At 39.3% G+C, this 26,292-nt stretch overlaps 1 protein-coding gene across 1 annotated transcript in view; it reads left to right on the top strand.

Annotated features, from left to right (window-relative positions):
* Positions 1 to 4,035: 4,035 nt before the first annotated feature.
* Positions 4,036 to 26,292, top strand: part of unkl (unk like zinc finger) — a gene marked incomplete at its 5' end in the record, with an annotated part of 39,030 nt that continues 16,773 nt past the window's right edge. The window contains 4 exons of the mRNA XM_080856428.1: positions 4,036 to 4,100; positions 5,568 to 5,777; positions 9,586 to 9,762; positions 15,050 to 15,183. Of these exons, the coding sequence (XP_080712554.1) occupies positions 4,036 to 4,100; positions 5,568 to 5,777; positions 9,586 to 9,762; positions 15,050 to 15,183 (586 nt within the window). The remainder of the gene's footprint in view (positions 4,101 to 5,567; positions 5,778 to 9,585; positions 9,763 to 15,049; positions 15,184 to 26,292) is intronic.

Genomic DNA, 26,292 nt, shown 5'->3' with positions numbered 1-26,292 from the left:
GACACAGGGAAAAAGTATTGAACACGCTTACTGAAATGTATTTAATAATTTGTAAAAAAAAAAGCCTTTATAGGAAATGACAGCTTCAAGACGCTTTCTGAATGGAGAAACTAGTCGTTTGTACTGCTCAGGTGTGAGTTTGGCCCATTCTTCCACACAAACAGTCTTCAAATCTGGAAAGTTCCCTGGGCCTCTTCTATGAACTCTGATCTTCAGCTCTTTCCATAGATTTTCAATTGGATTCAAGTCAGGTGATTGGCTAGGCCATTCTAGCAGCTTTATTTTCTTTCTCTGAAACCAATTGAGAATTTCCTTGGCTGTTCATTGTCTTGCTGAAATGTCCACCCTTGTTTCATCTTCATCATCCTGGTAGATGGCAGCAGATTATTATTAAAAATGTCTTGGTACATTTTTCCATTTATCCTTCCTTCAATTGTGTGATGTTTGCCAGTACCGTATGCTGAAAAGCAGCCCCACACAATGATGTTCCCACCTCCAAACTTCACTGATGGGATGATTTGCAGTGCCATTTCTCCTCCAAACATGGTGTGCATTATGGCATCCAAATAGTTCAATTTTACGCTCATCTGACCAGACTATATTTTCCCAGTATTTCACAGGCTTGTCCAAATGTCGTGCTGCAAACTTTAAACGAGCTTCAACATGCTTTTTCAGCAATGGAGTCTTATGTGGTTGGTGTGCATACAGGCCAGGGTGGTTGAGTGCATTGCTTATTGTAATGAAGTTCTCCACGAGTGGTCCTTGGCTCTTGGACAACTCTTCTGATAATTATTTTCACTCCTCTGTCAGAAATCTTGCGAGGAGCACCTGGTCGTGACCAGTTTATGGTGAAATTATGTTTTTTCCACTTTCGGATTATGGCCCCAACAGGGCTCACTTGAATATTTAGAAGTTTAGAAATGCGTCTGTAACCAATGCCATCAGCATGTTAATTGTTTTGCAACAATAAGGTTGCTTTTACCCATCATGAGATGTTTCTTGTGTGACACCTTGGTAATGGGACACCTTTTTACAGGCCATCAGTTCGGATATTAATTTGGACTGACAAGGGACCAGATTGCTATTAAATTACTGATATATTTCAGCTCTTTTCTTGGCTTCCCATGCCTTTTTGCACATCCCTTTCTTCAGGTGTACCCACACAGATCAACAATGCCGAGAGGAAACGAGATATCCGAGAACATCAGCAAGAAGGTACTGACAGCCCACCAGAAGAAGAATAAATCAGGTGCTGCCAGAGAGGTCAGCAACTCTTTAGAGGTGATATGTGGGTTGGCTTTTACCTTATTTATTCTTCTTCTGGTGCTTCTTGGTGAGTCTTGATGGGCATCCACTTTTGGCAGAGTCGTGGTCATGTTGAATGTCCTCCATTTGTAAATTATTTCTCTTACAGTTGATGGATGGAGCTAGAATCTTTTGGAGAGGGTCTTATAGCTTTACCCAGACTGAGGGGGTGTCAGTACCTTTTTCCTGATGCCCTCGGATATCTCGTTTCCTCTCGGCATTGTTGATCTGTGTGGGTACACCTTGGCACTACAGTAGTTTGGTAGGTTTCCTCTCTCTTTTAATCTGTGTTGCCCAACCCTTTTCCTAAGGATGTCTCTGTTGATTGGTTTGCTTAATTGACTAATTAAGCACCCAAATATGTTTTACCAAATTTGTTACCTGCTTGACTTTACCAATGCAGCTGGGTGCTCACTTACTTTTGCAAATACACTAATTCCATGTTTCATGCAGTTTTTTGGCTACTCAAACAATTCCCTCTAAACAAGTTCATGCAAATGATACACATAAACCTGACATTTCATCTATGGAAAATTGGTGATGAAAAAAATGAAAAATCATGGTAAAACAACAGAAAACTCTTAAGTGCTCAAGGGGTTTACATACTTTCAAGTGGCACTGTATATAAACTGAGAAAAATGGTGACGTGTTCAATACTTATTTTACCCGCTGTATTCTAGAATCATTACACATAAAGTAGCATGTTAACAGCTTACAGCAAAAATCCAGTATGTCAAAATATTACAATAAAGAATTTAAAGTACAGAAATATCAACCTGACAAGAGCTCCAATCAGCTAATTAACTTGAATTCCTGCAAAGGTGAGCCTTTAATGTCTCAGTCTGGATCAATACACACAACCTCAATCATGGGGAAGACTGCTGACTTGACAGTTGTCCAGAAGACACTCATTGACACCCTCTATGAGTAGGGTAAGCCACAGAAAGTAATTGCTGAAAGGGCTGTCTGTTCGTAGAGTGCTGTATCGAAGCATATTCATGGAAAGTTGACTGGAAGGGGAAAGTGTGATAGAAAAAGGTGCACAAGCAACAGGGATGACCGCAGCCTTGAGAGGATTGTCAAGCAAAGCTGATTCAAGAACTTGGGGGAGCTTCCCAAGGAGTGGACTGAGGTTGGAGTCAGTGTATCAAGAACCACAGACGTGTACAGGAAATGGGCTACAAGTGTCACATTCCTAGTGTCAAGCCACTCCTGAACCAGAGACAATGTCAGAAGCGTCTTACTTGAGCAAAGGATAAAAAGAACTGGACAGTTGTTCAGTGGAAATTTTGCATTTAATTTAGAAATCAAGGTCCAAGAGTCTGGAGGTAGAGTGGAGAGGCATAGAATACAAGTTGCTTTAAATCCAGTGTGAAGTTTCCACAGTCAGTGATGATTTGGGGTGCCATGTCACCAGCTGGTGTTGGTCAAAATGGAAAGGCTGATTTCATTTTCCAGCAGGGCTTGGCACCTGCCCACAGTGCCAAAACAAACTGGTATCTGTTTTTTCTGCCCATGGTAATACTGTTCTTGATTTGCCAAGAGGAAAATTAGATCCACCAGACCCAACAATACAGACGAGCTGAAGGCCCCTAACAAAGCAACCTGGGCTTCCATTACACCTCAGCAAAGCCACAGGCTGATTGCCTCCCTGTAACGCTGCATTGATGCAATAATTTGAGCCTCGACCAAGTATTGAGTGCATAAATTAACATACTTTTTTGCGTTTTGAATTAATTTGCTGATTAGAGCTCTTCTCAGGTCGACATATAATTAAAAGAAGGGCTATATTCAGCAGGTTATATGAACAGAATGTTTGATTACATTGTTTTTTTTTGTTAGTCTAGAAATTATGTTAAAAACAAATCTGTTTTTGTTTTCAATTAATGAAAAATAACAGGCTGATATCGCATCAGAAAGTGCTTTGTTGAAATATAATATAAGGCTATCCTTCCATGCCAGGTGAATAGCTCAAGTTTGGAGTAGTACCATTTTCTTTTAATAATAATACATTAATATTTACACTGATCTAACTTAGTTATTTATATCCATATGTAGCATTTGTTGTATCATTGTATGGTTTGGATATAGTAGGTTTCCAGACGATTTGTAAGTGTGGGCCTATCAGCTGAACCCAGCTTTTTTTTTTTTTTTTTTTTTACATATCACGTTCAACTTAGCCTATAGGGACTTTGACTTGCCCTATTAGATATATGCTTAATGCGACACATGATCACTGCAAAAGACAAAAAAAGGAAACAAGAAAATTAAATAATGTAAGAGGTTGTAGACAACCTATATGTAGGCCTATTATGGTACGTGTAACCAAGATACTTCAAACTAGCGGCGGAAAGCTGTAGTTGGCCTATTCTAAAATTTCACTTTCCTAACATTCAGTTGCATTTCATGCTTCTAGAGGTTCATTGAAAAGACAATGGGAGTCTTTAAATTCCTTAATGGAGATCAGGTGCTTCCCTGGACCACAGGACTGTATTAGGCGGCTAGTTGTAACGCCAGTGTGTTTGTCAGTCCTTCACATGATTCAGTTGAAGATGATTCTTTGCTTGTAAAAACATGCTTCAAAAAGTGGCAAACTGTTGCATAGTGTCTCTTTAAGTCGTTCTCTTTTTGCGTCTGTATGGCTCTCCATGGCGCTGTTCAGTTTTTTAGTATGAGCGCCAGTGGTGTACATCAGACCCGCGCATGCGCAGTTTATTGTTTTGACTGAAGATGCCGTCGGTTTCGAAAACGGCGGCCAGTGCTTCTCCTCAAACCGAGAAACCAACCCACTACACGTAAGTTATGATAAGCGAATGGTCCATGCAAGTAAATAGACGGTATCGGAAAACTGTATGTCTGCAATTATGAGGCTAATATGTAAATTTACACGTGTAACCCTAATTTGGCAAACAATATAGCCCCATGCTATAAAAAAGGGGCTTTCCTTTTGTAAATTCTTCCGAAGGTTAGCTGAGACCAAATTATTAATCTACAAGCTATTAACCTAACCCATTATGTTTACTATCCCGATTACGACAGAGAGCCATTATGTCATTATATACTTTTGCTCAATAACTTATGTTACCTACATCAACATTTTCCATGGACAAACTGGAGTAAGAGCAAAGCAACTGGAACAACAATCTGCTGGCCATAGCACCCTAGATCTGCCTTTGCTTAATAGTTTGTAGCACGAGTGCTAGCTATAGGCAACGTGAACTTTACATAAGTTTATAAGCAAACTAGACAGTGATTGGCTGACTTGTCCTGTGGGTAGCCAACTTGTCTTGTCAAGTAGCTAACGTTTGGTTTTGAAATGGATATCAATTAAGATATGAAGTTAGCTGTCTAATCAAACCTCGTTAGTCATCTACTTTTTCCATTTTGGGAAACCACCTGTCTAGTAAGCGACAACTATAAGACCAATGAACCTTGGACATTAGCAACGTGTTGTCTAGTTAGCTGATGTAAGTTAAACAGATAGTATTAACCTGCCGAAAAAGTATTTAAACATAGCCATTCCCTTTACAGTCGTTTTAACCTTTATATCATAGGCAACGTTTGCTATTTAGCTAGCCGTGTGATATACCCTGGCATCTTAATTTAGCTTACCTCTTACTAACTAAAGGTATTTGTTGTGCATAAGAAATGTAATCAACAACTAATTGTGGTTAAAAGCATGGATAAAATAAATGTGGTGCCACCATTAATATAATACGATTTGACGCTACCTTAAATTTCGTGTAACCAGAACATCGTTAACTCTCAGTTTGCCTGAAGCTTGGTGTATCCCGTATATCAACTTCCATTTGGAAAGAAAAGATATTTCCATGTGAGGTACATCACTAACGAGAACCCTAGATACATTAATTTTAAAGATTCAGTCTGTGATTCGGGAGAAAGGTTGTTGATATTTGAGCTCAACATCCAATCAAATGATACCCCTCCTTTCTGTGTTTATAATGCAGTGTGTTGATTGTACGAAATTTTGCATCCTGCCTTGGGTCAGACTGGTTCATGGCATGTTGGTTAAAGATGTGGATCCCGCTGCTTGTCTCTGCTATTTTCTGAGTACAAAATGTAACATAGCATTTTGGTCTACAATCTTTTCCCCTTTTCTCACTCAGCCTGGGCAATTGGAAAATAATTAATATTGAACCCTTTCATAACAAAGCTGTTTAACAGTCTAGAAGTGAGGATATAGGAGACCATTATGTTTTTACGGCCATCATTCACAGTCATCATTCTCTCTTTCTTTGCAGATATTTAAAGGAATTTAGGACGGAGCAGTGCCCTCTTTTTTTGCAGCACAAATGCACACTGCACAGACCATATACATGTTTTTATTGGCATTTTTTCAACCAGCGAAGGAGAAGACCAATAAGGAGAAGAGATGGAACATTCAACTATAGTCCAGATGTATACTGCACCAAGTATGATGACACCACAGGCATTTGTCCTGATGGGGATGAGTAAGTATCCTAATGTTTCCATAATGTATATTTTAACTATTTAGATTGTGTTCATTATGTGTGGCTTGTGGTGGCATGTCAAGATTCTCAAACTGAATCAGTTTCGTTGTTCGCAACATGCTGCAGATCAAAAAATTCTAAATCCATGGTAGCCCCTGGGCAGGCATGCCTCCGATTTTGGTTGCTCGAAATGAATTGGACTTGTCCAAATAAAAAAGATAATGTTTTATGTAGAAACAAGCACAGACTGCAAGTCATCATAAATATCACTGTGCATCTTACTGAAGTTTGAGAATTTTACCCTTTAACCTTTGAACTCTGTGGCACATTGTTTTCCTGTAGTAATATTGCTGTCATTTTCATTTATCTATATAAAACATGCACACACATGAATTTGTGTTGAACAAAGTCTACAAGAATACAACAACAGATAGCCCTCAAGCCTTCATGCGTGTATTATTTAACTAAAATCAGCTGTGCTGTTGAAGCACAAAGGATGAAAATGGTTATGGTATGTAGCAGATGCTTAGTCGACCAAAACTAATTTTTTGAAAAACAACCACAAGACAACAAAAGGCTTATAACAGTGATGTATTAAAGGGTGGTTAACAACAATAATAATAATGTAAATATTGTAGGACTTTTAACACAATGTACCATGGCATGACGAATAGCACACTTGGTAGGTCATTTCACAACCAAAGTATATGAAAAAGAGACAAATGTCACATTAGTAATCAAAAGTAATCATCAACATTATATCATATAACACCATTTTATAATACCAGTCCAGTTTGGCTCTGCTTCGTGCGTCTGTGTTAGGGATGCAACGGTACATAGTTTTATTATTAGAGACAGAAACAAGGCCTTTTCAACCATTTTTCAGAATATAAAGTTTCCACATGTACTGAACTGTGGGCCCACTCTAATGTTGCATCACTAGTGTGTGTGCACATTTGGGAGAATTTGTTGACTGTTTATGTAAATTCCGGTATAAATCACACAAAGAACCATTTCAAAGTGTACGACCATCTCATTTATCCAGTGACTGTATAAATCATTGCATTCACCTGCCTCCTGGACTGTACTACTCACAACCCCCTACTGTGCTACATCAACCATGTACTGGAACACAAGTAGCCCAAAATACAATAGACATGTCTACTGCAGTGTGTGTAGAGGTAAAATTATGAACTTGTCGCTCGACGGGACCACCCTCAGTACAGCGTCAAATTTCGGATTAAGGGCAGTGTAAAATGCTATATATGCACTAAGGCAAACTTATCTCAGTCATGGTTGTTATTATTTTTTGGGGAAAAGTAGAAATTTATAACAAAATCATATGCTTATTCTACATACACTATAGAATCTATCAAAAAACTATTCAATGAAATGAATAGGTTCTTATTTTCTTTGGTATTTTTGTGATTAGCAATGATGATTTCTGGGTAATATGTATGTTGTGGTCCAATGTCAAGTCTCTATTTGATCATGTGACAACCAATTTGAAGGTCTGATAACCTAGTTAATTGCGCACAGCACAACTTTACTCGTAACCAGGCCCATTAAGCACAAGAGTGGAAGTAGAAATGGGCAAGAGAAAAAAGAACAGGAGGAGTAGGCGGCAAAGATGCCTAAGTTAGATTATTTTGCCTTTTTAACTAGCCCGTCAACTAGTCGCCAGTCTACGGAGTCAGCAGTACAGTAGATCAGCTGAGATCAGCATCGCTGCCCTCAGTGGTGTGACAGCAACCATGCAACAGTTAACCTACGGCTATTGTGATAGATATACATTTCAAGACAAGTAATAGCCTACATAAATTATGGTAGGGCAGGAATACTAGACTACAAGTTGGGTAAATAGTGGTCGCTATTATTATTACTTTCTTAATTTTTTTACGGTAAAAAATGTTACTGCTGAGAGTCAAACAAGACTTAGTTCATTGTGTACACACCCATGGCTTCTGAAATAGGTAAGGTTGATTTAATTAAACACTATTTATATCGATAACAAACACCTTTGATTAGCGTTTTTTTAGACATGGTTGCAGAAGTAGGGAACGCTAAAATTCTTTTTTTTTTTTTTTTCTAAGCGTTTACTAGGGTAGGCCATCATAATATCTTGCACCTGGGCCTGTCATTACTACGTTACACCACTGGACCTTTGCTTGATGATCTAAAGGATTTGACTGGTGTGAAGTCAGTGAGCATCTCCGTAACATCGGAAAGAGCCAAGCCATTCAAAGAGTTAGAAACAATAATAAGAGAAGAGAAGTTGGTTAGGGGTGATGTGTTCAAATCTTTTGGTTTTAGTTAATACTCTGGCTATGTTCCAGATAAGCTGGAGTTTATTTAACACCTGCTTTGTCAGTAAAGTAAAATACAAAAAAGTGCAATACAATAATCTAGTCTACTGGAAATAAAAGCATGAACCACCTTGTGCCTTTTTTTTGGCAATGCTCTCAAGATTTTACTGACGGAGGGGTTAACAGTGAGTGAATCTGGTGCCTCAAGACCTTGCGGCCTACTAAAACAATCTCTGTTTTGTCCTCATTTAGCTATAAAACATTAGGCCATTCAGATTTTAATATTATATTTTCCTGACTATTAACCATACTGTATATAAACTACATGTGTTTTATGTTATTTTAATAAAAAAAAATGAATTGACCGCACCCTAGTATTAACAGCAGGTTATTAAACGTTACATCATGCCCTGCGGTGTGTGAATAACAATGTTATCTATATGATTTTCGGATGTGAATGAGCAAGAGACCCATTCACACAAAGACTACACTAAGGTCAAGAGGTACCAGAATAGAGACTCATGGTTGTCTGAGCTCATTTTAAGATAATTAACAATTCAGGGCAGGGCAGGCCAGGGCAGTTTCTGTACTGTGGTTGGCAATAAAAACCAAACTGACAAACATAAAACAAATAGTTTTCTAAGACAGATACATATGTACAACTTTTTTTTCTAATAATAATGACTGTGTCTTTTCTGTGTCATATTGCCTTTATATTACCATTCTACTACCATCTAATTTAGTTTGATGACACCAGATTTTGAAATCTGATTATTTATTCTCCACTTTGAAAAATAGTTCCAACTGGAGTTTCAGCATCAAGTGCTGCCAAGAAATGCATATTGTCATTCTACAGCCAAGTTGAGTCAGAGAGGATATTTGCTTCCTTTCCTGACTTGAATACTGTAAACGTAATTTTCTAGAATTGTTGCCTGATATTCTTACGTCTTGCTTTGAATTAAAAGAAAGTTGACATGGTACAATTCATCGGCTAAAATACATCAAAAGCAGAGTGATTGCTAGTGGTGAAGACTCTGAGTGGGTTTGTTACACGATGTCCACACTTGTGGAGTGCCTCTCCCCTCAGAAATTAATAAATGGGTTGATCTAACTGTTGAATAAATGATAATAATAATAATTATTACTATTGACCTTATGTTATGTTACATCATGAATAATACATTTCAGGGGCACCTGCTGTTGAATGCACATTAGGGAAACACTGATTTCTGCAGCCTGCTGCCATATGTAGACCTACAGTAGCCTATGATAAAGCTTTATGCGTTGTTTGCTTTATGTGTTGATGAATTTTAAAATCATTCTACACTTGGAACATGTCAAATTCTTCTGCTTTATTCAACTGGCTTAACACTCCTCAGACCGTAATGACCATCACAATAATTGTTTCATCACATCAAATCAAATTTTGTACGTGTTGTACCTTTTGAAATTCAATATAAAATATGTTGCCTTCTAAACTTTTGAACCTTCCTTTTTTGCAGCTGCCCATACTTACACAGAACTACTGGTGACACAGAGCGCAAGTACCATCTGCGCTACTATAAAACTGGCAGTTGCATCCATGAGACAGACAGTCGTGGCCACTGCATGAAGAATGGTCTGCACTGTGCCTTTGCCCATGGCCCTCACGATCTGCGGCCACCCGTCTATGACATCAGGTAATTAAAGATCTGAAGTAGGAGCATTAAACAAGACTGAGATGCCTACGTGTATGACATTATGTAAATATTTAACAAAATTTAACATCTAATTACAAGGTCACTCAAGATCTTATCCCTTTCCAAAATGACAGGATCAGTTCATAAGAGTCATTGAATACTTTATTTTTAAAGCCCCATTATGCGAAAATTGGTCATGTTTGCTTCTGAGCTCCCCTAAAGTTGCAGAGTGTAGTTTACTTTTACACCACTGTCGTAAATACAAATCACGCTTTGAGACCCCCTAATGGACAGTGGTACACATGTATTTGTTGACAAGCTGAAAGATATGGAACCGACAAAGACAACGCCAGAAGCCAAAGAAGCATGTCGACTGACAAGGTAGAGTAATATTACAAGATTTTACACAAATATGACTCTGCATAGTTGTAATTATTGTGACATCGGAGACGAACGATTCAATAAACAAAAGTATCTCTAAAAATAATGAAACATTTTAGTTTTGCTGAAGGGCTGTCACGTTTACAGCCTGAATATGAAGTATGTGTAATCTAATACAATGTCGTTGACGACGTGATAAAGGCACACCAACATTAACTCAAAAGTGGTAGAGGGTAGCGCTCTAATGGGGGGGGGGGGGGGGGGGGCGCATGTTGTAAATTGTCCAATGGCAGTTGCATATTTTGATAGATTTAAGATTAGATTCAACTTTATTGTCATTGCGCAGAGTACAAGTACTGAGGCAACAAAATGCATTTTAGCATCTAACCAGAAGTGCAAAAAAACAATACAAAAATACAAAGTATGTGCAAATGTAAAGTGATAATATGTAAATAAATAAGTTATTTCATACTGTATATATGATTTGGAGTATGAGCAGTATTGATAGAAGTAAAGTATAAACATATAAATTGCAGGTAGTGTAAGTACCAGTGATGGTAGGAAATGAAATGAAAAAGAGACAAATTTAATGAAATGGTAGTAGTAATGTTATATATAGAGTAAGTTAAGAGGTATGGTATGATTTTAGGAATGATGAATACACTATATATATAAATAGATATAAATATGAATACACTATAAGTGAGATAATACAGTAGTAAAAAAACAGTGTAGTGCAAATGTTTAGTGGCTGGAGGAGGGTGTGGAAGTCCAGGCAGTACAGTCACTGGAGGAGGTGTGTGTGTGTGTGTGGGGAGGGTAACCAGGGGGGGCTATAACCGTGGTGCAGAGTTCAGCAGGGTGACAGTCGCAGGGAAGAAGCTGTTCCTGGACCTGCTGGTCTGGGAACGGAGGACCCTGTAGCGCCTCCCAGAGGGGGTTGGGCAAACAGTCTGTGGCCGGGGTGAGAGCTGTCCCTGACGATGCTGTGAACCCTCCACAGACATCTCTTGCTCTGTACAGTCTCAATGGAGGAGAGTGAGGAACTGGTTCTGCGTTGGGCAGTTTTCACCACCCCCTGAAGTTTTTTCCACTGCCATACCTTATTGAGATGCAGTTGGTAAGGATGCTCTCGATGGTGCAGCAGTAGAAGTTCAGATTTGTTCACCAGAATCTGAGGAGACAGATGGGCCTTCTTCAGTCTCCTCAGGGAGAAGAGACGCTGAGGTGTTGAGGGTCCAAGAGCGGCCCTCAGAGATGGACACCCAGGAACTTAAAGCTGGCGAAACGCTCAACCCCCGTCCCTGCTAATACGGATGGGGGTATGTGTGCCACCTTTGGTCTTCCTGAAGTCCACAATGAGCTCTTTGGTCTTCTTGGTGTTGAGAGCCAGGTTGTTTTTCGGCGCACCACTCCTTTTTTTCGGCGCACCATGGCTTTCTTGATGCCCCTCTTCAGGTCAGCCCTGGATGAACTGTAGGCCTAAGTATTACCTGATCTGAAAGCGGTGTCGTGTGCCTTCAGCAGTTGGCAGACCTCTCTGTTCATCTATGGCTTCTGGTTATGGAATGTAGTAGTTTGTTTGAGGGTGGTGACACTGTTGATGTTGGTGTTGATGAAGGCCACTAAGGAAGAGGCATAGGAGTCGATGTCAGTGTGGGAGTCCAGTGTGGCCTGAATGGCAAATACACTCCAGTCTGTGTGTTCGAACCGTAGCTGTAGTGCAGAGTCTGTTCCCTCTTGCCACATTTTAACTGTCCTCTCTAAAGGTTACAGACATTTGATTAGTGGTGTGTACTTGGGGAGTAGGAACACAGAGAGCTGGTCAGACTGTCCTAGGTGGGGGAGGGGGACAGCTTTGTATGCACCAGCCATGCTTGTGTACACATGGTCCAAAGTCTTGTCTCCTCTCGTGGGGCAGGAGACATGTGGAATTTGGGGCATACAGTCTTAAGGTTTGAGTGGTTGAAGTCACCCAGAACATTAAAGGCATTAGCATCTGGTGGGATAGAAGCTGCAGTCACAACAGTAGATGTGAACTCTCAGATAGAAAGGTCTACACTTAACCATGAGATACTCTAGGTTAAGAGAGCAGTGACTCGATTATTGCAGGGTCCGTGCATTAAGCTTTGTTCGCATAGATGCACAGACCCCCACCTCAGGTGGAAGTCATCGGCTGTTCTATCCGCCTGGAGGACTTAGCGCCCGGTTAGCCCAATGGCGCTATCGGGAACGCTGCTGTGAGCCTTGTTTCTGTGAAAATCATGGTGTTGTAGTGTGTGGTGATCCGTAGCCGCAGCTCATCCTTTTTGTCCGCCAGAGACCAAACATTGGCGAGGACAATGCTGGGTAGACATAGCTGGTGAGGAGTTAGCTTCAGCTAAGCCCTTAGCCCTCATCTCCTCCTCCGCATTTGTTTACAGTCTCTACGCCGCCTGTGAGCACTTCCCGTCTGCGGACCCGGGTTGGTAGCCTCCATTGTCTTGGTGATCTCAGGAATGAGCAGGACACCATCGATACATTTGACAATTACAAGATCCGATGTCCAAAAGACTTGAAACAAATAGGCAGATGGCAACTAATTTGCAGAATCTGGAGAGACGCTGAGCCTTGCGTTGTGCACAAGTCGCCATCTTGGTCATTGAATCATAGGATCGAATAGGCACAAGAACTGTTTACATCACTATTAGATAGCGTAAGCTATCATAATCATAACCAATTTAATAACTGCCCAACCAGAACAATAATGCACAACTGGCTGGTGACTGCTGCTACATGTACCGCATGTAACTCTCGAATCTAGATTTCAACTGGACAACAACAACTTTTGCGCATGCTTGAGATCCTGCCCGTAGACATATACATGCATCATATATGTCTATGATATGATAATCGCTGCTAGACGCTCACTGTTCTTGTGCTCACTCTCATTCACGTTGAAATACTGAAACGAAACTGAAACGCGCTAATTCACTGAACAAATATTTTCATATTACTTTTCCACCACTTGTTAGTCATGTAATCCATTCATATCGATGTGAATCAATCAATACTAATACAACTTTAACTGTGATGTGTTTTTGTTTCATTTCACAACTTATTTACTGTATAATCAACGGTAGCAGATGCCCGCTTGTAAACATTCCACATTTGATTTGAACTGACGCGGCCAAGATCTGGATTTGTCACTGTCATGTACCGTGAGAACGCAGTTAACCCCCCATGGAGAGAGAGAAGTCGGGGTTTGGCCGAAATCAGGGTACTGCCGTCATGTGACCGCACTGAGTGTTAGTTCAGGTTAATAAATGACTCCAAGTAGTCTGCAAGCACCTCAGCCACAACCACTGGCTCACTTTTTAAGCAGCCTCAGACAACTGTATTTGAGTGACTGTCTTTGAAAACCAAAACCCAATAGAAGTGTTGTGGTTGATTCAGCTAAAAAGCCTCAAACACCTATCTTCACTGGTCTTGTAATTGCTTGCCAACCTCAGTCCCTCACTTTTGCTACCAGATACACATTCTTTAGCGTCCTCTGCTCAAAGGCTTCCTTAGTTGAACTTTCAAAGGGAACTTTTACTTTTAACTTAAAGTAAAACAGTACGCTCTCACTCTGCTATAAACCAGACATGGTGTTGTATTCTGTCACAACAATACACTGTGGAACTTCAAGTTGTCTTTCGACATCAGCCAGCAATCTCCAATTCCACACTTTGCCCCATTTGACAGTACTGTTTGTACGTTCCTTGGGTCCACTTTTCCTCCCCCTCGCTCAAAAAAAAAAAATTCTACTGTCCCTGCCATTCACTGGCAAAGAGTTAACCTCAATTTTCATTTTCAAACATGCAAAATCAAGATTTTAAAACCAGATTATGCCTCCATGTCTAGCAACCCATGGTCAGGGAAGTTTTTCAACCAGACAGAATGAGCCAACACCCAAACACATCTTGCAGCTCACGTCTTGGGTTAGCGTTCATAGCCCAAGGTTCTCTCCAGCTCATCTTCTCATGCCAGTTCATCCATTGCCCTTACTTTGCTTGAAAAGCTGCTGTCTCTCATCTATTTCCCTCGCTTGCTTGTGAACAGTTACCATCAGCTACAAAAGACAGGTCTCTTTTAGCTGGGTAGCTACACTTTAAGCCAACTGTATGTAGCAATTTTCCACTTTTTGATATTTTTAAGGGCAACTAGTTTTGGTATCGTTGACATTCGTTATGGTCATGTCTTCAGTGCGTCACTCTTGTTGTTCTCACAAGCTCTCATTGCTGTGCACTTTGTAGTTCTGTAGTGAAATTATAAGAAAAACAAACAAAGCATAATATCTATATTGGCAAAAGGCGCTAGTCTTTTAGGTCATTAGCTCACTGGTTTTACACAAAAACTCCTTACTGCTGCTGTTATGTGCCAAAATATTTTATTTGCAGTCACATTACCTGCTAATTTTCTGTTTAGTGAAAGTCATGTTTTATGGCTAGCTAGTCATTTATCTGCTTAAATTGGTTTGAAATTGAGCTTGATAAATAAAAGCAATGAATGTCTCTTGACGGTGTGTTTGTCATGATTGCCGTAATTTTAAAGAAGATCAAGAGTAATATGCCATTAGGGCGGTTGGATTTTCCCAGAGAGTGATCCGGGACTTACTGGACTGAAGAGTTTAATCTGAATGCCGTCATATGGACCTATACGTATTTGTACACTAATGTGTACAGGTCAAAAACTGATACATTTTTTTGGATACATAACCGGTTTTCTTCACAATTTATAAAAAAAAAATAAAAAAAAAGTTACTGTTTTCACAAACTTCACAAATTTCACTAATTCAATAACTTTGTCCTTAGATAGAGTAAATGTCAATGAATGTGTTGAGAGAAATGGAGAACTTACCTGAGTGTATTCAATGTGTTCACAGAGAGATCCAGGCACAAGAGGCCCTGCAGAACGGGCAACTTGGATCTGGAGACGGGATCCCTGACCTGCAGCCAGGAGTCCTGGCTAGCCAGGCGATGATAGAGAAGACTCTAAGTGAAGAACCTCGTTGGCAGGGTGAGGGTTTTTCATTCTGATTCAAACAGATTGTGTTCATAGGTTTGTTCTTACTGAATGCAGTGATCATTTGCTTGTTCTCCCTCATGTGTAATCTTATAATAACACAGTGCTAAACTCATAGTTGTGCCTGAGACATATTGCCAATAGCATAAAGGCAGCAACCTGATGAAATCAAGATGGACAGGTTTAACAGACATAGCTGGTGTGCAGCCTTTAGTCTGTCTATGTATGGTGACTTGTTTATGAGTTTTTTATGATTCAAAATACTTTCTCAAAGTAGATAACTGATTATATTAAGGATTGGAGGGTATGCAGTAAGTAAAGCAGGCGTTCTGGCTGATATGCTCTTTTTGACACACAAAGCCCACCTTAGCCAGGGCCGTACCTTGTTACACCACATTAGGTAATAATGCTGCTCTCTAAACTCTCTAAAATTATTATGTAATAATTAGCGCATTTTGTTTTTTACCGTTCACAAACCTACAAGATGCAATGAAAATGTTTCCATTTTGTAACACATTATTACATATTGCAACCCTTTACATAAACCTCTAACATAACCATATTGTACTAAAGTAACAGCCTACAACCAATCAAGATTATTGACAAAGCAATTGCACTACTAGACGAGATGAATCCTTTTCATCATTGAGTCCTCTTGCTTTTATTCGTATTCTGGTAAGAGCTGGTGTGTGTAGTGATCTGTGAAGGATGTGAGGCACACCTTTTTAAGACATCCTCAGTTCCTTGCTACTCTCTTCTTTGGAATAGCCCTATTTTTTTTTTGAACAGACTGGTGCCTTTCTTAAGAAAGCTCTTTCTTCCTCACCATTTTTACACCATTATCTATTCTACAAACACTGATGCTCCAAACTCTCAGGCAGCCCAAAGAACACCAATTGTAATGCTTCTTTAAACAGCAAAACAGTCTTTGCATTACAACATTTTGCCAATATATTTGCCAATATTTTTGTGCAAAGTTGCACAAAAATATTGGCAAATATATTAGAAAAATGTTATAATGATGTAAAGAGACTGTAGAAAATTACTGTTTCCACAGTTTCTGTAGTTTAAGTTTCTGTTTCTGTAAAAAATGGCTGTTGAAAATGGAAAATTATTGAGGTAAACAGACGCAGGTCTTTCTCTGTAGGGATCCTTTCCATATAGTCAAACATATAACATTTTCCATATAGTAAAAAACTGTTTACTTTGACGCGTATGCATGCCCCATGGGATTATATTGTTTAGCCGTTTGCAGTGGCCTGTTGCAACGTTCTTATTTAATACTAGACTGATTTCAATCAGTAATTGTCCCTAGTAAACATTTTCACCCAAAAAGATGGGAATGGTTAAATACAGGAATTCCTTTAGATGTACAGAATAATCACAATGAGATTTCTGATTGTGTTTATAACCACATGGTGTTGGTCAGATTATTGTATCAACAGTGCTCACTTCAACTTGTTAAATGGTGAGACTTTAACAGGCTGAACAGATAAAAGTCTGTTCTTAAAGCAATGGCACAACTACCTCAAGAGTAAATGTTATGAGTTGCCTATAATATATACTTAAATATATGGTGGTGATAATGAAGTAATGCACACATCTGAAATGTGTTATGGTGCATACAGTGCCATTCCTTTCTACAGGTAATAGAAAGTGATTATAAATGTTATGTTAATACACATGGGTGACTTTGGACACCATTTAAACCTTTTAGAAAGTAAAAGTGATTATAAATTATGTTAATACTAGTGCTGTCAAACGATTAAATATTTAATTGCGATTAATAGCATTTTTGTCATAGTTAACTCAAAATGAATCGCGATTAAATTAATCAAAATTAATCGCGATCGCAAATTTTATCTATTCTAAATGCCCCTTCAATTTTTTTTTCCATCATTTTTATTTTATTTGAATGCCCTTATCAACATGGAAAAGATTTAATTTAATTTAATTGAAAAACAACATTGCCGGACTTCCGGTGACGCCATGTTCTGAGAAAGTCGCAAGGAGTGTTAGCTCCCTCTAAACTCAGTGTGGTTTGGCTGTTTGCTAGATTAAAATAATATTCTTATGATAAAGGGGATACGTTTAGTTCTAAGGAAAGATATGACCACGTCCAGAGATACAAGAAACGCAGGGAAGCAGCAAAAATCCCAAGAAGAGGCAAAAGGAAAAAAAGGGCCGCTGTTTAACGTTGCCCCGGGCAACGCTAGTGGAGAAGAAGGAGCATTTAATATGGCGGAGATACTTCGAGAACTGAAAGAATTAAGGAAAGAAAATCAGGAGTCGTTTACTGACACCAAAGCCTCGCTGTCTAGACTTGAAACGTCGGTAACGGATCTTAAACAACGCATGGAGAATCTCGAACAGAGGGTTGAAGAGACGGAGACCAGAGTCGGCGTAGATGAAGATACTAGTCAACGACATGACAGGATGCTCCGGCACCTGGTGAGACGTGAGGCGGCCCTCACTGACCTATGTGATGACCTGCAGAACCGAATGCGCCGTAACAATTTGAGAATCTATCAAGTCCCTGAAGAAAGTGAGAAAAGAGATATGGCTGGATTTGTAAAAGAACTTATTAAAACTACGCTGCAGCTACCGCCTGAAATGAACGTACATATTGAGAGGGCGCACAGATCTTTGGGGCTAAAACCAGACATTACCGCACCTCCGCGTTCCATCATTGTGAGATTTCAGGATTACACAGTGAAAGAAGCGGTGCTACGACAAGCATGGACGCAGAAACAAGTCCAGTTTCAGGGAAAGCTCATATACTTTGACCAAGATTACTCTCCGGAGGTACAGAGGAAAAGAGCGCGGGTACGTGCAGTAATAAAGCAGCTGAAGGAGAAGGGGATTCGGGCCGGATGCCGCTTTCCTGCGCAGCTTAGAGTCACCTTGGAGACGGGAGTGAAAACTTTTCCAACGCTGGTAGAGGCTCTGCCGACCCTTGGGGAGTTGGGCATCGTGTTGCATGTGAGTGAGAGAGAGAAGATGGAACGTGATCTTTCGAGATTGACATGGCAAAGGCAGGAGGACGGGAAGAGAGGAAGAGGAGCGGCATCTCTGAGGGACACAGATTTACGGTCTTTTCTGCAGGATTGAGAAAATGACTCTTGTGCACAGGTTACGCTAACAGACTTTTGAAAGTTTAACGCATGACAGGAATGAGACATTTTATCCCCTCATATGACATTTGAAACGGCTAGCCACACTGAATATAAGTGATGAGTATATGTGAGTGATATTTAAGGTAAGAGGGAGTGAAAGGCTCCTATTTTTCTTTATGATAATACCCAAGATGGGACGAAAACCTCACCAGGGAATTGGTTATGTTCTTTGGTCTGTGGTTTGTTTGGCACTTTGTGCATATTCCCCAGAGAGAGTTAGAGGTCACAACTCTCTGCCTATAATACAACAGGGGCTGGTGAACACATTTCTTCAGCCAGCTGGGTTTATGGAAGCTAAAGGTGTTTATTTTGTTCATTTAAATGTGTTTGTTCTTAGTTCTTATATCCTTGACATGTCTGTTAAGTCCACACAAGTTAATGAGGTCATTTTTGAAGTAAGGCTTTTTATTTTAAACACAGGGGATTTTAGGGGAAGGAAAAAAAACGAGAAACAAGATTATTTATGTCTGATTTAGGGGTTGTCAGTTATAATGTTAAAGGTATCAATCATCCCATAAAGAAGAAAAAGATTCTATCTCAGTTAAAAAAATTAAATTGTTCAATAGGATTACTACAGGAAACTCACCTAAATGAGGCTGAGCACAAGAAATTGAGAAGAGATTGGGTGGAGCAGGTGTTCTATGCATCTTGTCCAAATAGTAGAAAGAGAGGAGTGGCAATTTTGATTAGTAGATCCAGCGGTCTTGCAGTACATAGGGAAGTAAAGGATATTCAGGGCAGGTATATAGCAGTCATAGGAAAAATAGGTGGAATAGATCTGACCATCATGAATATTTATGCTCCGAATGAAGATGATCCTTCGTTTTTTAAGGATGTTGCATCCATATTGGCAAGGGAAGCTAAAGGTACCATCATTTTAGGAGGAGACTTTAATTGTGTCTTAAATGCAAAATTAGACAAATTACCTACAGACCATGGACCCCCTAGCAGGAAAGCTAGAGCTGCAAAACATATGTTGGAAGAGTTAGGGCTTGAAGATGGCTGGAGAGTCAAGAATCCAACGACAAAAGATTTTACATTTCTGTCTATGGTTCATGGCTCATACTCCAGGATTGATCTGATTTGCATTTCAAAGCAGAGCCTTCATAAAATTAAGGAGTGTGTTATAGAACCTATTACTCTATCTGATCATGGCCCAGTAAGACTGAAATTGAACTTGGGTTTCGAAAGGCATTTTAAATACTGGAGATTAAACATCTCTTTGCTAACAGACCCGATAACCCAAGAGCAACTAAAACAAACTATAGAAGAATACTTTGCAATAAATGATAATGGAGCAGTATCCCCCTCCACCCTTTGGGATGGGGCTAAGGCGGTGCTGAGAGGGAAATGTATAGAAATAGCTGTTAAATTAAACAAACAGAGACTTGAAAAGGAGAAACAATTGGAAAGTGATCTAAAAAGATTGGGACATGAGCATAGAGTAACTGGGGACAAAAATATATTGACACAACTAGAGGAGTGTAGATCTGCTCTGGACGAATTACTTACACGCAAAGCCGAGGGGGCGCTCAGATATACAAATCAAAGATATTATGAGATGGGGAATCGAGCAAGCCGGCTACTTGCCTTCCAGTTGAGAAAGGAGCAGTCAAACCGTATTGTTCCTACAATAAGGCACCCAACATCCTTAGCTGAGGTTTCACATCCAGTAGAAGTGGCAGAGGCATTTCAAACTTTTTACAAGAATCTTTATGATGCACCAGAGGAAGCACCAAACATGGTGAAAATGGAGGGAATATTTAAAGATCTTAACTTAGTAAAGCTATCAGATGCAGAGGCAGTGGAGTTGACGGCCCCAATTTTAGAAAGTGAAATAGAAGGTGTCATCAGATCTCTGAAAAACAACCGTTCCCCAGGGACAGATGGCCTGCCTGGAGAGCTTTACAAGACCTTTATGAAGGAGCTTGTGCCTAAGCTTTGTGGGCTCTTTAACTATGCATTGCATGAGAATGACCCACCCAAGAGCTGGTCAGAGGCTATAATAACAGTCATACACAAAGAGGGGAAGGATCCACTAGAGTGTGGCGCCTATAGGCCAATTAGTCTGCTTGGAAGTGATGTAAAGATTCTTAGTTCTATACTGGCGAATAGAATGCAGAAATACCTAAGGAACTTAATCAATCCTGATCAGACTGGGTTTATCCCGGGCCGTCAAGGTGCAAATAATATTAGAAGAGTTCTAAATTTACAATCAGTAGCAAGAGACTCTGTTCTTCCTTCAATGCTTCTCAGTCTTGATGCTGAGAAGGCGTTTGATAGGGTGGACTGGTCATATTTAAATTATACTATGGAACAAATGGGATTTAATTTGACATTTATTAAATGGATTAACACTCTAAATAAAGACCCAATATCAAGAGTTAGAGTTAACGGACACTGCTCTCAATTCTTCAAACTTAAGAAGGGGGTTCGACAAGGAAATCCAGTGTCTCCTATTTTGTTTGCACTAAGTATTGAACCATTGGCTGAGTTAATAAGGGTTAATGATCAAATTGAAGGTATAGCAGATAAGGGGGGCATGATGCATAAGATATCGTTGTTTGCAGATGATGTTCTTTTGTTTATAAGAAATCCCTTGTCATCTATACCAGCGGTTATGCAATGTCTGAGGAACTATGGAGAAGTTTCAGGACATAAGGTTAATGAGGGGAAATCAGAAGCAATGATGATCACAGGAAGCTGGCCTACACAATTGGACAGACTTGTGAGATTTAGATGGTCACAAGGGGGCTTTAGATACTTGGGGGTGATTTTGACTCCTATTTCCTCTCAATTATACAGCACAAATTATGACAAACTTATTTCCCAGATCAAAAACGACCTGGAAAGGTGGGAGATGCTTCCTCTTTCCTTGGTTGGGAGGGTAGAAACCATTAGGATGAATGTTCTGCCAAGGCTGTTATTTCTCTTTTGCTCTCTTCCTATTGTTGTCCCGGTATCTACATTTAAGATCTTAGATAAGCTTGTTTCCCGATTCATATGGCAGAACAAGAGGCCGAGAGTGAGACTCAAAGTTCTCTGCTTACATAAAGAAAAGGGCGGTTTATCTTTGCCTCATTTCAGAAGTTATTACTGGGCAGCACAACTTAGAGTACTGGTCTCCTGGATGAGATTGGATATGGAAACAAAATGGGTACATATAGAGCAAAGTTCAGTAAACACATCACTCTCAGCCCTCCCCTTTCTGACGACAAAAGCATTGCGTAAACTAAGAATACAAAATGAATGGGTTAAGTATACATTAAAGGTTTGGAAGAAAATACGACAGGTATTAAATCTATCATTATCTGTCTCTAGGGCAACAAAAATAACTGATCTTTCGGATTTTTTGCCTGCTAAATTAGACAGTGGTTTTAGAAGATGGGCGGAGAAGGGTTTGACCACAACAAGTCAATTATTTGAAGGAATGACTCTCAGGGCTTTTGCACAACTTCAAGCTAAGTATGGTATTGAATCTAAGGATCTATTCCGATACTTCCAACTTCGGCACTATTTGACCACACACAAGGAATGGGGGAAAATTAAGGAATCACCAGGCAATTTTGAACAGTATTGGGTGGAGATAGCTGAGTATCGAATCGAAACAAAACATATAATATCCTGTATATACGGTAGAATTCATATGGACACATCTATTGATACACTGGATATAAAAGGTAAATGGGAATTGGAGGCTAACATCATTATTACAGATGAAGAATGGGAAAGCTCTTGGATGTCCTGGCACAAATGTTTAAGTAGTCCAACCTGGAGAGAATTTAGTTGGAAGCTAAGGATGAGATATTTTAAAACACCCTTAGTAATATCTAAGTATGACAAGAAGTGTTCCCCTCTCTGCTGGAGAGGTTGTGGTCAAATAGGGGATTTTTCCCACATTTTCTGGGATTGCCCTAAATTGCAGAGGTACTGGGAGGAGGTGAAGGGGAAGATAAAGGAGATCTTGAACTTAGACAGTTCGATTGACCCACAGCAGCTGATTTTGGGAACTATGCCTTCAATGGGGCTAGGGAAAAACACACTGTACATAATCAGAGTTATGATGATAATTGCCCACAAAATGATCACAGTAAACTGGCTCAAGCCCCACCCACCTACCGTGGACCAGTGGGCCCAGAGGCTCCATGCTGTGAATTGTATGGAAAGTTTAACTGCAAGTTTACGACTCCGAATGGACATTTATTTAGCAAGATGGACACCTGTTACAGTGTATTTTAAACATATCTTCCATAAGGTGGCACTGTAACAAACCACCATGCATTTTCTGTTATTCTTCTCTAATGGTGCGTAAGATGTATTGACTACATATTTTAACATTTCCTACAATTTCACCTCTTCTTTCTCTCTTTGAAGCACATCTAATCTTAACATTTCTTGCGCCTGCTGCAAATCAGCTTGGATCCTGATTATTGCCATATATACGGCTATGTAATATTATGTTTTAAATTCTGCAAATGAGTTCCATAGGCTAGTTGGAGTCTAACTCTCAGCAGTAAATTTCAAGATTGGTAAACCTGCGTATCCTAGCCTATATTACGCATATCCGATGTTACAAATATGGTCATTTATTATTTTTTGTTTAAAATGTATTGAATATATTGTTATTTTTCATTCATTATATGGCAACAACAGTACAAGCGTGTGACTGGCTAATGCATAATCATGCTAGCTGCGTTTTGCCCTCCTCACGATCAATACGGATCCGTATTGCCCTCTGACGACATTTTCAAAATAAGCGAGAGTGTTTCAATCTGAGTTTTACTTTCCAGACGAAAATTAAAACATCAACAGCCATGGTGAAATTCAGAAGATTCGAAATTTGATATTGAAAGTGAATCTGAAGTCTTAAAACTAAAACACTTGTGTTGGTACTTTACTGTAAATTAAAGCCATTTAAGCTAGGCCGTGTTGTCCGTTTTCTATTAATCATTGTAATTTGACAAATTGTGTCGTGAGAAGACTTGACCAATTGTGTCGTGAGAAGACTTGAGAGGTGAACAAAACTGCATGTTTTCTATTGAAGCAATATAGCACGAGTGGGAGTGGGGTAGGTAAGGTATAATCCCACGGTTGGTCGGCCGTAACCACCGAGGCCACAGGCTGAGTGGCGTAGACAACAACACCCGTGGGATTATCCCTTACCTACCCCACTCCCACGAGTGCTATATTGCTTTTATAAAACAATTCTACCGTCAACAAATTAACATTACAACACAAAGTTATTGATTAAAAATGGTTTATTTCGCCATTGTTTCTCCGCAACAAAAAATTGTTCCATTGTCAACGTCTTGGTTTGGAATTTTTAGAATTTTGAATTAACGGTTATCATCAACGCAAATATTTCATCGCGGAGTGATTTATTATGAGCAGTGAAAAGTCCCAAACTGTTGGTATGTTGACGGATAATGTTTTATAATAACAATTACCATTTATTTTCATTTACAAATTGAAAGGAGCGAAAAATGCCATAAAATAAACAACTTACTAACTTCCACTGTTCGAAAGTGAGTTCATGCTGGGAAATATCAAACTTCGGCTTTGGCGTATCAACCTCGCTATCACTCGGTCGATACGTTAAAGCCTAAGTTTATATATTTCCTGGCATGAACTCACTTTGGTTAGTAAGTAGTTAATACCGTCCAGGCCTAGTGTGTGTAAGGTTTTTTTTTGGTTTAAGTTTAAGTTTAATTTTAATTTAAGATCTGTGCCTAACAACACGTTTATTATTCACGACTTTATCAAATTGGTACACCTCAACCTCTTGCTTTTTACCTGAAACTTGTAAGGTAAGGAAGGGCAGGTGGAGATTTTCAGATGATTGAATTGTTATGTCCACACAGCTATACATTTAGTAACAGTCCATGAATCAAGGGCAGAGGGGGATTTGCTTTGCTTTACTGGTGTATAAAACCTTCGTCTTCATTGTAATCAAATAACTGACCAGTTTTTGAGATCCTCAGTTTGAAAATAAGTGGTGCCCTTATAGACCCCATATGGGTAATGTGCATTGTTAATCAATACAGACTACAGACCCATAAAACACGCTTTTCAGTTCCTCTACCTGATACACCTCCCAGTTGTAAGAACATTTCTCACAGCACAAAAGGGCGATATCACCAGAGGACATCAGTTAGCATGCTAGCAAAGTGTGCATTTTGCAATTACAGCTGTGATCCTGATCCTTTGATTCCTCTTTGCAATTCTGAGTGAGCAGCCCTTTTCAAGTCAAGCCACAAATTCTCAATTAGATTGAGGTCTGGACTCTCGCTTGGCCACTCCAGAATCTGAATGTTCTTGTTTTAAAGCCATTCATGTGTAGCTTTGGCTGTATGCTTGGGGTCAGTGTCTTGCTGGAGAAAAATAATCTTCCCCCAAATCAATTTTTTTTAAATCTAAGCTCAGATTGTTGAATCGTAACATAACTAATAATTTCTAAAAATGCACATTGAATGAAAATAAAACTGTTTATTTATATACATTCCCATTTTGTGTAGCCTAGATAGAACATATGCTTATGTTAAATCTTATGAATGAAAGGCCATCCTAAAAGCAGTCTCCTTTTAATGGTTAACAAAGCATGATAATGTTACTTATCCTGACTTATTAAGACTGATGTGGGCTACATCACATAAACATGGTCTCACAACGAATGTATTGTGTTAATACTTATTTATTAGTATTTAACTTGACTGGATGAAAAACCTTCTGTTATATATCCATCTATCACCATTTGTGATTAATGAAACAGAAGAGATGGTGTAGCACAGCTTAGTCTGTTTGAATTAACTGTTTTATATAGCGGATATAATATTGACTGATTTTTGTTTTATATTTGTGTTGCTTCTCAAGAGGCTGAGAAGGGCCTGAAAACATGTCACTCGTATCTTACTTAATAAATGTATCTCAACATACGTGTGAGCGACAGAGTTGCCTGTCTGAAACTCTGGTTTAATTTCTTCTGGCATCTGCTTATTTCCTCTAAATTTCCTCTAAATCCGCTGTTACATAAACCTAGCTAAAAAAAAAAAAAAAAAACATCCACCATCAACAGCTCAATTTTGGTCTCATTAGACCATACAACCTCTTCCACTTGTCTTCAGTGTCTTTGCCACTCTCCTATAGAGCTGTGACTGGTGGAGAACCGGTGCGACAGTTGTTGTGTGCACATTCTCTTCCATCTCAGCTTGTAACTGTCTCAGAGTCTTGGCCTTCTTGCATGATCAGTTTCCGAGGACAGCCTGTTCAGGGCTGATTTATTGCCATTTCATATTCCTTCCAGTTCTTAATGATGGATTTAACTGTAAACCAAGGGATATTCAGTTATTAACAGTTACATTAACTGATGAAGCGAAGTCATTTTATGGAATCTAGTTAAGCTGTGTTTTAGCAACGCAAGTCTTCATGTAAAATAAACACTGGTCTCTTATTATCACCGGGTCTTAGACAAACTCTGGTTAGATTCAGGTATCTGGTTTAATTTAACTTAATGAAGTAATTACATGTCTGAATGTCCATATTATAACAATGAAGTAAAAAGCTGTGCAGATAACTAATATTACAAAGTTTGCTCTGACCAGTTGATGGGCAGGTACTCTCCTAATGTTCCCCTTACACCCTTCCTCGTGGACAAACCAGCTAAAATCCATCGGCTGCATGCAGACAGCTTAAATTAACCAGCTGCATGCTTTTCAGTCATGTCAATATAAAATGTATGTACTCCAACTAATAGTGCTTGACTTTTTTTAACAGGAATTAAAAAACGTGAAGAATAACCTTTTTTTGGATGCCCAAATATTTGCACAGCCTATTTTTCACATTTGATTTCATTTCACACAGCTAAATATTGCTACACTAAATATCTTGGTCTGGAAAACCCCATTACTCAGTGTTAACTAGAAAATGAATA

Source organism: Sprattus sprattus (genome assembly GCF_963457725.1).
Source record: "Sprattus sprattus genome assembly, chromosome: 18".
NCBI classification, from domain to species: domain Eukaryota; kingdom Metazoa; phylum Chordata; class Actinopteri; order Clupeiformes; family Clupeidae; genus Sprattus; species Sprattus sprattus.
Note: the sequence above shows the minus strand (reverse complement) of the source record. Positions and strands in the feature narration are given on the sequence as shown.